The 14,673-nt window shown below is 35.2% G+C and overlaps 1 protein-coding gene across 1 annotated transcript in view; it reads left to right on the plus strand.

Annotated features, from left to right (window-relative positions):
* The window catches only part of LOC136853966 (uncharacterized), a 222,665-nt gene extending 211,279 nt beyond the window's left edge, over nt 1–11,386 (plus strand). Inside the window, exons 13-14 of the mRNA XM_067129883.1 lie at nt 376–519; nt 10,903–11,386. Coding sequence (XP_066985984.1) covers nt 376–519; nt 10,903–11,073 — 315 coding nt within the window. The 3' untranslated portion in view covers nt 11,074–11,386. The remainder of the gene's footprint in view (nt 1–375; nt 520–10,902) is intronic.
* Nucleotides 11,387–14,673: the final 3,287 nt, after the last annotated feature.

Genomic DNA, 14,673 nt, shown 5'->3' on the forward strand with positions numbered 1-14,673 from the left:
TTTTAACCCATGTACAAGAGATTCTAGCTAGGGCATACTTATGCACTATATATATGTAGACAAATACCCTATACAGTATACTATGCCATTTTATATATGAATTTGCACTTTTTTTTTCTTTGTTGGGGGTTGTTTTTGGAACCAAACTCCCACATCAATCAAGTCTTAGTTGTATTGAAACTAAATGAGATTTATCTTATATTTTATCTATATTTCATCGTAATCCTTATTAGTGAATTCTGACTTTTGTGAGTTATATATGGCTGGATCATATGTGGAGTTATCTCTTTGCTGTAAAATAGAATTGAAAGCTGCTATTTTTATTTATTTTAACATTTATGTGTCCAAGTCTCCTAAACAGTCTACCTATTTCAGATGCTTGTTCAGTGTAGCTCCGTGCTGGAAGTGTTTGTTGGATCACTTACATCTTTTAGGCCAGACTTGAAACAAGTGATCCATGTGGCTTTGGGAAGAATTATTGTATGTCTTCAGAATACTTCAGTTTACCCAGATGTAAAGGTATGTAGTTTTTGTTGTATTTTATTACTGTATTTAGAAAAAGGTAATCGTATGTTTCTGTGCATACTTTTCCTTTCAACCAAAGTTAAAAAATTTTGTTTCTAGGTGCAAGATAGGTTGTTCACAGTTACATCTGTATCATAACTGGTTGGCATTACAGAGGAATTTCAAGTACTGTTACTTATTTTATGAAGGTTAAACAGAGATCATTGTTGGAGACAGAGAGCATTCGAAAGGCAGATGCCGCTCCTATTTTATCGTCACCAGACCGGTTTTCATACATACTTCTTCCACAGGCTGGGGGAATGTTAACACAATGACTTAATGGTATCTGTAAGATGGTCTGCAGACAAGCAACTCTACACATGAACAATCTGTATTACCATTTTAGAAATCACACAAGACTTAAATGGCTAACTCAAAGAGGTTGTACCTGTGGACAGCAAAGTTACCAGATTGTTGCAGAAGGCAGCCATTAAGATTTGAAATGAATTATCACATGACTTTTATGGTAAATAGGACATCTGGAGTCTGGAGAATGGTAATAGATTTGACTTTCTCCACCCCCAGTCCCCTCCCCCTCATGGAGGCAAACAGAACATAGAAGCAACAAAGAGTTTACATTTTTATATCAGGTGGTATGAAGGCTAAGACTTATGTCAAACTTGTTAGAAAACCAGCTGGACATAACAGTTTTTGGATAGAATAACATTGTCTTTAGTTTCCTTACTCATATCACCAGACTTATAAGACTGGGTCAGGGATGGGTTCAATGTACTGGATGGTGAGGATGCCCCCATCTTTTAGAAGGTAATAATTACGTAGCCAAATGCCATCAATACTGTGTAATTTATGACTATTAAATACTTTAAAATGCAGTTTGAGACTTAAAACTAAGATACATTTTTAATACAAACTCGTCAGTTTACGTAAACCTAATCCTGCTGTCATCAGTTCCCAGGACGCAAAAGGAAGTAGAATCCTCATTTGTCCAGGTATCCCCTTGGGGAAAACCTCTAGTGGTAACAGTAGCAGTTAAGTCATTCCCTTCATTGTCCAGACTTACTGCAAGAAGGGGTGGGTCGTGAATTATGCACATTTTATTGTATAAATTGTTGGGTTTATATTAAAAAATAGTTGTTAGTTTTAGAGATACTATTTGTTTAACTCTCATCAGTTTGATATGTACCTGAGTAGCTGTTTAGATTGGAAGGCCTTCCTGTTTTAAGAAAGAAAATATAAACCAGGTGCTGAGGTAATTGACATAAGCGACTTAGGTCATGAAATCAGGAGTCAAATAGAGTCACCTGGGACATTGGAGTAAGGTCAAAATGTCTTTGGCAAAAGATGGAGCAACTCGTAAGAACCCAACCGGCCATGTAAGATAATTTCATACTATGGTGAGTACTATGGTCAGACAAAAAAGAGGAAGACTAACATTCCCCTTCCACTATTGTGGCCCATCACAATCAGAGGGTCTAGAATTTCATATATTTAGTAACACAGGAGTTTAAAAAGTCATGTGATAAAAGTTTACTGGACAGGATGCTAGAACTTACACAGGTCCCCTTGGGATAACTGTATCAGCCATAAGGGGATAAAGCTTCACAATCTCAATTATTTAATGGTCTAATACTTGCCAGAGCAAGCATAACGTAATGATCAAGTATTACTGTGGCCAGAGAACTGAGTGAAGACATAAACAGTCCTTGACTAAATAAAGGTATTTGATTCAGATCAGGATAATCTGAGGTAGGGAAGGGTCTAGGGACTAGTTCTATATACAGAGAGGATTCATTTGTCCTTGTTGAATGCTCTGCAGTCACAGTTCCTTATCTAAAACTATTCTGCTCTTAAAACTTGTAATGTGGCAGATCTGTACCCTTCAGCAGTTGACACAGACCACTTTCTTAGTATCAGCAGATTACATGAGGTTCATATTACCATGATTAAGGGTAGCCATTCAGGACAGACTCTTGTTGCCAAACAAACAAGAGCTCCCAAGACAACTAAACCAGCCTTTAACTGTTTAATATAAGCCAACTCCAAGTTTGGGAAAAGGATGGCAGGGAGAGTTAGGCATGTAACTAATTATTGTACCTGCAACATACCTGGGTATTAGCATTATATTGTCTCTCTTTGACCATCTCCAAAACTCTAACAACGGAGGCATATCCCAAGGAACATTTTATTTTTCATTACCTGGAGTACATCATTATGGAGGCTCAACATACTGTAGTCCCCACTATTTATATAGGTAGCCACATTGCCAGACAGGTGGCTTGGAATTAATGAGGTGACAAAATGTTGCCCTAAATTCCAACTGATTGATATAGGACTCATCCTTCACCTCAGGAGATCTAACTACTGGATGCATCCATATCCAGTTGAGGCATATAAAGCAAAGAACAGCAGTTGTGATGAGAATATAGTAGTGATAGCATTCATACAGAATACTATTAGTTGAAGCCTGTTATGGTCTTCCCAAAGAAAGTTACAGGAATGCCCAATATATTATTTTTATTTATACAACTACCAGCAGAAGATTAATCACGCCTATTGTGATCTGGGAAATGCCTCTACAGATGAGACGGCTTAAAAGGATAGACCATAATTTACAGCAGTCTTAAAATCAATAGCCAGTGTACAAGAGGCCAAATTCATTGTCTGATAAAGGTGGACCAAGCTTTAGGGAATGTTGAAGGCCATCCTGTGTAAACTACCCCATTATGTTTGGCAGTAGAAGGTATAAGAGACCTGTTGATTACACCTACACATCCATAGGGTCAGAATCAAGAGTAAGTCTCCCACAGACTCAAGATTTAAAATGACTACCAGTGAAAATTCCAAGACTGTGTGTGACAACTTACTTCATGGCATTCATCATCTCTACTCCTCAACTTTATTGGTGACTGCCCAGAACTCCACCAACTCACTCCTGGATTGAATTAAATTTGTAACAACAATAATGGTCCCAAGGCATATATTAAAATAATTTTGTTGGTATGTTAAAAACTTTAAAATTCTTTTATTTTTTTTATAGTTGATGAGGTTATTGTATTATATAATTCATCTCAAATGTATTAGCTTGAAAGATTCCTGTTCACTAAGGACTTTCTTAAAATGTACAGAGACTCCTTTGCATACATAAAGCTTGTACTTAAGTTCAGAGATCAGCAAGGCTTTAGAAAATTGTGAAAAATAGTAAAAATAAAGCAAAAAGGTTAAAAATTGCTGAAAAACACCAGTTGACATGAGCCATAACACATATCATTACAAAGGCAAGGTAGCACACAACCCCCTTGCTCATCACCAAGGTTTCTTCACAGCAAAGTGCTTATGTGCTAGGACTACATTAAACAGACACCACATGTAGCTAGTGAAAGATTTATTAAGAAAAATTGGTAGTGTTCTTGCTTGTTTGTAGTTTATCATTACAGTCCTTTATTTCTTATTTGTTCTTGATCTTAAAGTGTGTATATGCTATTATACCCTAGCTTGATATCGAAGTTAAAAGCTTACATTAATTCTCACTTTGTTAAGCATGTGAATCATAGCCCATGTTTTGAATGTGTGTCCCAAAATGGCATAACATAGCAATTTATGTTAAAACTTATTTATTAACAAACTTTTATGTGCAAAATGTAGCCAGTTCTGATGCATAATGTAGCTTAATCTGACCATGGAGTACAGAGAAATATGAACTTTACAGTAAGTAAATGACAGACTTTGTTTTTTAGTTTTGCCAAATTAGGAACTGAGTACTACATGAATCTGTACGGTAATTTAAGATGAGAAGGTGCACAGTATAGATTGGTCAGTCATCAATTAATTTTTTATGTTTAGAATTAAGAAATTTCTCTTGATTTTTGCTCTCCTCATCAGCTCATCATACAATGTAAGCTTGGACAATACCTAGACCTGTTCATCTGTGCCTGTGGGGTGATATCCACTAATATATTTGGTGACTACACACATTTGATTATTTGTTATTTGTCAAAATGTATTAAGTATTTATTTTTTATGTATCAGATTACGATAGATTTTTTGTTATTAACCCTTTAACGCCAAAGCCCTATTTACAAAAACGTCTCCCGTATGCCGGCGGCGTTCGGTGAGTTAGCGCCGAAGCGGAAAAAAAGTTTTTTTCAAAAAATCACAGCACGCTTAGTTTTTAAGATTAAGAGTTCATTTTTGGCTCATTTTTTTGTCATTGCCTGAAGTTTAGTATGCAACCATCAGAAATAAAAAAAATATCATTATCATATATAAATATTGGAATATATGACAGCGAAAAAAAAAAAAAACTCGTATGTAATTGTATACAAATCGCTGTAAGCAAAACTGTTAAAGCTAATGAGTTAATTTTTTTAGTTGTATTGTACACTAAATTGCGATGATTTTGGTATATAACAAATTTTAAAACGATCAAAGCAACACAGAGAAAATATTATCGCAAAATGATGCATGAATTAAATGCTAGCGGACGTAAAAAAATTTTTTTCAATAATTCACCATAAATCGAAATATTGTGCTAGAGACTTCCTGTTTGTTGAAAAATGAAGCTAATTGATTGAATATTACTAGACTGTAAGTGTTTTAGCTTACAATTGCAGTTTTCGACCATTTTGGTCGAGTTAAAGTTGACCGAAAAGTCGAATTTTTCTATTTATCGTGATTTATATGGAAATATTTCAAAACCGATAAAAGCTAAAACCATGAGTTATTTTTGTTGTATTGTACATGAAATTGCACACATTTTCATATATAAAACTTTATGTAACGACTAATATAAAGCGGTGCAAATATTACGACAACGAGACGAAAGAATTTCTGAGATGTTCGGCTGAGTTACAGCGCAGAGCGTAAGGAAAATGTTTTTTTAAATTCACCATAAATCGAAATATTGTGCTAGAGACTTCCAATTTATTGCAAAATGAAGTTAAACGATTGAATATTACTAGAATGTAAGAGTTTTAGCTTACAATTGCGTTTTTACCATTTCAGTCGAGTTAAAGTTGACCAAGTTTGAAATTTTGGCAGTTATCGTGATTTATGTGAAAATATTTCAAAACTGATAAAAGCTACAACCATGAGCTATTTTCTGTTGTATTCTACATGAAATTGCGCACATTTTCATACATAAAAGTTTATGTAATGACTAATGTAAAACGATGCAAACATTACGACAACATGACGAAAGAATTTCTGAGATGTTCGGCGGAGTTACGCGCCCAGACGTAAGGAAAATTTTTTTTTTTTTTTCAGAAATTCACCATAAATCGAAATATTGTGCTAGAGACTTCCAGTTTGTTGCAAAATGAAGGTACATGATTGAATATTACTAGAATGTAAGAGTTTTAGCTTATAATTGCGTTTTTTTACCATTTCGGTCGAGTTAAAGTTGACCGAAGCTTGAAATTTTGGCAGTTATCATGATTTATATGAAAATATTTCAAAACTGATAAAAGCTACAACCATGAGTTATTTTCTGTTGTATTCTACATGAAATTGCGCACATTTCCATATATAAAATTTTATGTAACGACTAATATAAAACAATGCAAACATTACAACAACGTGACGAAAGAATTTCTGGCGCGGATGTAAGGAAAAAGTTTTTTCAGAAATTCACCATAAATCGAAATATTGTGCTAGAGATTTCCAATTGGTTGCAAAATGAAGGTAAATGATTGAATATTACTAGATCGTAAGAGTTTTAGCTTAAAATTGCGTTTTTTTACCATTTCGGTCGAGTCAAAGTTGACCGAAGGTTGAAATTTTGGCAGTTATCGTGGTTTATATGAAAATATTTCCAAACTGATAAAAGCTACAACCATGGGTTGTATTTTGCTGTATTGTACATGAATTTGCGCACATTTTCATATATAAAACTTTATGTAACGGCTAATATAGAACCGTGCAAAAATTACGACAAAATGACGAAAGAATTTATTAAATTTTTCGGCTGAGTTACCGCCGTCGCGTAAGTAAGAAAAAGTTTTTTTCAAAAATTCACCATAAATCGAAATATTGTGCTAGAGACTTCCAGTTTGTTGCAAAATGAAGGTACATGATTGAATATTACCAGAATGTAAGAGTTTTAGCTTACAATTGCGTTTTTCGACCATTTCGGTCGAGTCAAAGTTGACCGAAGGTTGAAATTTTTTGTAGTCGACGTACGGTACGTCCACTTGGCACCCAACAGACAATTTTAGTCGACGTATGATACGTCCAATAGGCGTTTAAGGGTTAAGAAGGTAAACTCAGATATATTCATTGGAAAAAGTTGAACATTTAGAGCAAGTTGTTTCATAGTGTAGTACATTTACAGAAATATCCATTTTTTAAAAATTTGATTCCATATTTGATCAAACTGTAATACTGTATTGTCTTTTGTAAGCACTTTTTCACCTTTTTACGTCATTATTGTATTATTATGTTTAAGCCTAAGCCTTATACTTTTATAATAAAGAAAAATGGGTGGTTTTAGGAATCTATAAAAAAAAAAAAATGCACATGCTTTGAAGGTTTCAGACACTTTTGACATTATTGTTGCTGTCTTAATAAATGTGTATTGTACAATCACCCAAAAATGTTTTGCAGCATACCTCAAAACTTTTCGGACAACAGCTTATAATAGCGACATCTGGTGCTATTTGGCAACTCAGTTGTAAGCGCGTGAAACAACTGAACATTAGTGGTGGGTCCGAGAAATTACCTGCAGTTTCCCTTAAACAGGGCTTTTTTTGATACTGCTTACTGTTGCCATACTTTACTTAATTCAAAGATGTTACTATAATACTTAAGAGGTCATCGCTGTTCTTATGTTTTAATATTTTCATCTCCAACTGCCATCATTATCGTTGTTTTATCTCCTTCATATGTGTGAACTTTGTAGACATAGGCCTACAACTGTTATAAGTTGAACTATTAGTCTTATTAACATCAACAAATATGACTTTTGTAAAGATTTGCTTGCACATTATTATTAATCAAATTTTTGAATGACTAATCCTATGTATATTTTGAACTAGTGAAACTTAACATAAAATATACTGAACTAGACTAACAGATTTCACGTCTATTTTTGTAATACATAGAAGATAATTGTCTTAAGACACACACACACATATATATATATATATATATATATATATATATATATATATATATATATATATATATATATATATATATATATATATATATATATATATATATATATATATATATATATAAATATAACACCATTATCATGTGTAATTTCTCATTTCTTTCATTGCTACTTAGGCCCGTCATTTTGATGCCTCTTATGAAGTTAACTGAATATATAACGCCTATTTTTTATTTCTTATTATCTAAGTTTCTAAAGAATTCAAACTAGCAAGAAGTTCAACATTAATTTAGTTAATGCTAAATGCCAGCAGTGAAGAAGACTACCATGCTCATCAGTGGAGAATGTCTCCTCCTCATCGCAAAAGATGACTCTTACAGAAATCATCGGCCACTGGATTATATTATAACGCAAACCCTAGCCTCTATTCTTTGTGTTTCGCTGATATGAAGTGTTTCTTGGCAGGAATATGATGAAATAATATCTTGGTCTCATGTAGCCTGTTACGGATGGTTTGAGCAGCAACTTGAAGGGAAAGCATAATGTTCTCTCTTCATAGCAACACCGTTTGTCAAGGGAGTTAGGCGGAGCTCCTTCAGTGATCATCCGATGATGATCCTTAACAGTAGTGCAACAATGGGGTCGTCCTCCACTTTTTACAATGAATTTATCACATTTCCTTGTTCTCTCTGTTGTTGTATCCCTCTATACATGGTTGTTTTATTTACGCTAAGCTGCCAAGCAATATCTACAATAGAGACATTAGTCTTATGCAAGCTAATGATTGTGGTGCGGCTCAGTCTGTTGCCCATCTTATCGGTGCAAGTGACGAGACAGTTTAGTTTAACTTTCCTGCCCGAATGTGAAGTCACACGATAACATACTACGTTATGAGATTTTTTGTTTTTTGTTTTTGACAACAATAATGGTTGAATTCTTTCTTTCTTTATATATAATTTCATTGATGATTATTCAATATTATTTTATTAGTCAATAAGCTTTTATCTGGATTTGAAATATAGTTTCTTCTTTGACTCTTTTGCCCAATCATCTGAAGTGAAATTTTTCAAAGTGTTTTGTCATTTTTCGTAATATGAATTTTTCACTCACCATTCTTTTTTATATTGTTAACCGTATGATTAATAACCAGAGTCGAATAAGAAAATTACATTTCCTTGTAAATATCAAAAGAACAAATTACTGTTAGGTTAACGAAAACTTCTGGAACATGTTGCAAAACATTTTTGAGTGACTGTACATGGATTATTAGTGTACAATTATATGTTACCAAAAGGTATAGAAAATACACACACACACATATATATATATATATATATATATATATATATATATATATATATATATATATATATATATGATTATGATCACTTTTGTACGTGATTCATTTATCACACATTACCACAGGTGAAAAATAAGAAACGGGTGTAGGTCCTTATTTTCTTATTTTTCACCTGTGGTAATGTGTGATATATATATATATATATATATATATATATATATATATATATATATATATATTAGGAGATGTATGGAAGACTTGATTGTTGTGGTATAAGTTTGGATGATGCAGTTGTTAAGCCAAGCTGGTTATTACCTCTTATCTACTATTCAGAAAAGTGTAGGTGTAGTTAAAATACATTTAGTGAGCATTATGTGTTTATTATTTTTATACACCATGCATGTAAACATAATTAAGGAAGTTACACATAGCATCTGCTGTTACATTTCCTCTGTGGTGTGTTTTTATATAACACTGTGAGTAGGGTTAAAGATGTTTTTAAGGGGCTTTTTTGTGACTTACATAAATTTTGAACTTATACAAGTTCAGGAACCTAATCCTTCTGTTTATAGAGGAGTCACTATTTAGAAATGTTTTACTATTCATGTCAGTGTCATGAATACCCAGCAGTTTACTGTATATATGTATACAGTAATACCCAGAACTTGCGCAATTCGAGTTGCTCGAATTCAGAGGTCTGGTTAAACAAATCATTTATAACTAACTAACTATGTGTAAATTAAATAATATAAAGTAATAAAAATAGTCTTTCTCTGTCTCTCTCTTACTGAGATGAGAGAATTTTTATGGCACCTGTATACAAATGTTTATTAGTTCTGTATGATGAATTAATTATTTATTTATTTATCTAATAATAAGTACTAATTTTCAAATATTAATAATATTAAATAATAATAATAACAATAATAATAATAATAATATAACTGTAATTACAAAATTTATACTATGTATGTGGTACATGTTTTAAACAAACAAATATCATTCCCGTGTCTTTTGTAAACTCGCTCGAGGGCAAAGCTGTCAAATATGTCTAATTTATGTGACAGGATGGGGGAATGTTGCCAATAATGGATAAAAGGATTCCTAAGTAATTCTCTCTCTCTCTCTCTCTCCATAATAATTTATAAATAATTTCACTCTCTTAACGTAAGGACAACAATTCTCTCTCTCTCTCTCATTCATAGTTAGCGCTCACACATATTTTACAAGTTATTACTATTTCTCTGTATGTCTTTACCTGTACAATAGAAAATTTTAAACTGATCTAATTTCACCTGTACCATCTATGAACTGTAAATGCGCTGTTGTTGTAAATATTATGTTCTAAAACATACAGACAACTAAGAGTTGCATTACCGCAGTCCAAATAAAAAACACTTGTTTGTTCATGGAAAATCATTTCAGAACAAAGAGAAAGAGATGTTACTAGAATAAAGTAGTTCTTAGAAACGAAGTTGAGAAGATTTCTAAAAATAGATTGGTCGGAAGGGGGAGAAAGAGAAATAGTATGTGCAATCTTCACATTCCTATATTTTTATGTCAACCATTTATTTCTTTTTTAAGGGTAATGTATTAAGCTAACTTTTACAGTAACTTTAATTTCATTTAAAAGTTATCTTAATACTTTAGGAGCATGATTAGGGTCATATTTAGTGTTTAAACTCTAGAAATAAGCAGTTATTAGCATTTTCAGAGACCTTACCAAACTTATGCGAAAGTTCGCTTAGCGTGAGGAGTTCTGGAACTTAACCTTGCATAAGTTTGGGGTATGACTATGGCTGGAATATTGTCATTGGTTTTAATGCTAGGAATTATTTGCAACAAAAGTTTCAGGGTAACAATTTACTCTAAGTTGTTTTTATGATTTTGACACGGAAGTTTCTATGCTTTTGATGTTAATGTTTTAACTGTTATTAGTGTTATTTACTGAATTTTCATTTTACAGGTGATACTTGAGAATGTTATCTACCATTTACTGGGCATATGCAGTCAACACAGTTTTAACCATCTCAGTGTGACCCTTCCTTCCACAAGTGCAACATTGCTCAAGCATCTCCACAAGAATTATGAGAACTTTTATAGATATCACTCCCATGTAGGGAAGAGAAGGACATAAATCATCTGTATACCATGTGCTCATTTGGATTTTTTGTATAACAAAAATTTGTTTCTTCATAAGACATCACTATCATGCAGATATTTTATCATCACTCTTGATAATCATACTAAAATTTCAAGGGTCCTTATTCTACTTTATTGTTCTGCCACTTCCTTTATCATGGGCTTTGTTTATATTAGATATGTATAATTGCTTGTATTATAAATGTTGCAATTCAAAACTTGTATTTTCAGGAGCACTGTTAATTCCACAATCGATGGTGAGAAAAATTTTCTTAGGCATTGAGTTCTGTAATAAAATCAAGAACAAATAGTGTATTTCTCAGTGTTGATGGTGCTTTGACCTTGAAGACTCACCCCAATTCTGACTATTCTGACTAGCAATATGTTGAAAATATGTTGACTATTGTAATTTTTTCAGTTTCATTATTTTTATTATTTAATAAACTTTTTTGAAGTTGGCATACTAGAGAACCAAAAAATTTAAAACAGATTACTAAGTAACATATACAGTAGAAACTGGCCAACTGGATCTCAGTGCCTGCAAATGGGTGAGGCTACAGCTGGTGCTCCAAAGATATTGATAGCATTAGATGTAGGTTTATGAAGACATTGGAAAAACTAAACACCACAGTTAGAAATACTATATGAGATGGAATAATGTTTCATTGCAAATTTATACTTTTTAAAAACACCTCAGAAACATATCCAAAATAGATCAAAACAAAATGACAAATTTTAAATCAGTTTGTATTTTTCATAACTAACAAACCTTCAGTCTTAACGTAAGGATAAATTCCCTGGCGGTAGCTGGAGTCTGGTTAAAAACAACGCAAGGAGTTGGTGGCAACTGGCATCAGCCAATAGGGGAGGAGGAAGCTACGCCACCTGCTTTAACATATCTATGCATCATCATTTCCTTCTAGCCCAGGAAAATATGAGGGGTGGCTTGAGGTGGGCCGTATATGTTAAGACCGAAGGTTTGTTGGTTTTGAAAAATACAGTTTATTTCAAATTTGTCATTTGTTCATATATGGAGCAAACCTTGGTCTTAACATAAGGATGACTTACTCTTGGAGGGAGAATAAGAGTCTTAGAACCGACAGGAGGTTCGGAACACCTGGGCTCACTTCCTGACCATAGGAAGGAGTTAAAGCCTCTGATCTGTTGAGCATAGGTTACTGAACAGTCAGACATTTGGGCTAATAGTACATATCTCTATTGTGTCTTGATGATAGTCAAGAACTGTTGGAGACAACAAAACTTACGCTAGACACCAATGTGTTTGTTGCCATTTCCACTCTCCCTTTGTAAGAGAGAGGAATGGAACTTGCTTCTATAAAGAATTTGTATTGTGTAGGAACAAACATACAAACTTTATAGAAAGGGAGCTTGCTCACCTGCATCTAACCAGTTCCAGCGTATGATGGAGTATTCTCTCTACTGCCTGCCAGTAAAGAAGAAAAAAGAGAGAAAGGAAGAAGACCAGTCATCTCATTCACTCTCACTTTCATATCCAACATCATAGGTAAGATACTAAGTGTCCTGCCAGGGGCACTGGATGAGCTACACAACTTATTGAGCAGCCACCATTGGACCCAACTTGAAAGCCATGGTAGGGCCTAGGCCCCAAACATCATGTGCTCTTGCATGCACTGTTTCAGCATCTGAATGTGAAGTATAGGTGTAAGCTTGTCAATTCATTTCACATAGCCAAAAAAAGAGACAGTATTCTTGGACACTTCTTTCTTGTTCCAGCCTGTGCTAACAAAAAGTCTTTGGCTATCAGGTCTGAGATGCCGAGTCCTTTGTTGATAGCTAGGCAGTGCCCTGATGGGACCTAACAGTAATTCGTCTGGGTCATCACCAACAAAATCCCGGAGAGACGGGATCGAGAAAGACTCGAATCTGTCATCATGAATAGAGGGATTTTGAGTCTTAGCTGTGAATTCTAGCACAAATTCGAAGGCTACAGAACTCCAACCCCTTGTATGTTTAACACCATGTAGTTCACCGACCCTCTTTGAAGAAGCCTGGGCCAGTAAGAAAACTGTCTTGAAGATTAAATTCCTGTCTGTTGAGCTTTCCAAGGATGCATATGGAGGGCAAGTAAGACTGCTGGGCACCATGGTCAGGTCCCAATTTGGAGGTTTGAGACCTCTCAGGGAACAGGACTGCTCGAAACTCTTGAGAAGTATAGAAACTTCCCATGACGAAGAGAGATCCACACCTTTTAGATGAAAAACTTGTCCTAGAGCAGCTCTATAACTCTTGATGGCTGAAATTGAGAATAGTTTCTCCCTACGGAGAAAGATGAAGTCCATTACTTGTTGAATAGACGTTCCGACAGGAAAGGAACCCCCTTGACGAGACAAATCACAGTAGACTGCCCATTTTCTCTGTTGCTTCTCTGCAAGAAAAGCCTTTCTCTTGCAAGAGATACTTGATAGTCTCCAGCCATGAAGAGATAGGGACCCAACCGATTGGTGAAACACCTCTATGTGCAGTTGGCAAAGAAGGTTGTGCCATGAGGAATCTCTCTCAGAGCTTCGATCAACAAGGTTAGAAGATCGGGAAACCATTCTGCATGTGGGCAAAAGGGAGCCACTAGGGTCATCCTGAGGTTCTGGGAGATCTTCACTCTTTTGATCACTTGACAGATTAAGCAAAAGAGGAGAAAGGCGTATGCTTCCAGGTGTCCCAGGGATGTTGAAGGGCATCCTCTGCTACGGGGATCTGGAACAACTGAACAAAAAACCTCTAGTTTTCTACTGAACCTTGTTGCAAAAAGGTCTGACGTGGGCCTTCCCTACAGATGGCATAGCCTTTCTGCTATCTCCTGATGAAGTGACCGTTCCGTCCCCAGTATCTGACCACGATGGGTCAGCCTGTCCACCACTACGTTCCTCTTGCCTGAGATGTATCTGACTGAGAGATCTACTAGATGGGAGACCACTCACTGGTGTAACTGTATGGTCAACCCGTGAAGATGACGGGATATTAGGCTCCCCCCCCAACCATTTGTTGACATAAGCTGCCACTGTAGTAGTGTCGGACATGAGGACCTCGGAGTGCCCTGTCACCATTTCTTGAAATTCCTGAAGTGCTAGGAAGGCTGCCCTCAGCTCCAGGATGTTGACATGTTATTGTTTCTCTTGGAGACCCCACAGTCCTTATGTTAGATCTCCCAAGTGCGCTCCCCAACCTTCGTATGAGGCATCCGAGAACAGAAGGATTTCCGGAGGGGTAGAGTGAAGAGGCACCACTAGGGTCAGGTTCTCGTCGTCTAGCCACCATGCTAAGTCTTGCCTTACCTGTTTTGACAGAGGATTCAGAAGCATGGGGAAATCCCTCAAAGGGGACCAAAATTCCTTCAGTCTCCATTGAAGAGAGTGAAGGTGAAGATGACCTTGAGGAACCAGCTTTTCTAGGGATGCCAAGTAACCTAGGATAAACTGCCACTGATGACTGATGCGCTGGATGCTTCTCTTTGGACAGGAAGGACTGGGCTATGCTCCTGAACTTGACTAATCTCTGATCTGATGGAAACACCTTTGCTGCTGTCGTGTCTATGATCATGCCCAGGTAAAGGATCCTC

This window comes from Macrobrachium rosenbergii, chromosome 28 (genome assembly GCF_040412425.1).
Source record: "Macrobrachium rosenbergii isolate ZJJX-2024 chromosome 28, ASM4041242v1, whole genome shotgun sequence".
NCBI classification, from domain to species: domain Eukaryota; kingdom Metazoa; phylum Arthropoda; class Malacostraca; order Decapoda; family Palaemonidae; genus Macrobrachium; species Macrobrachium rosenbergii.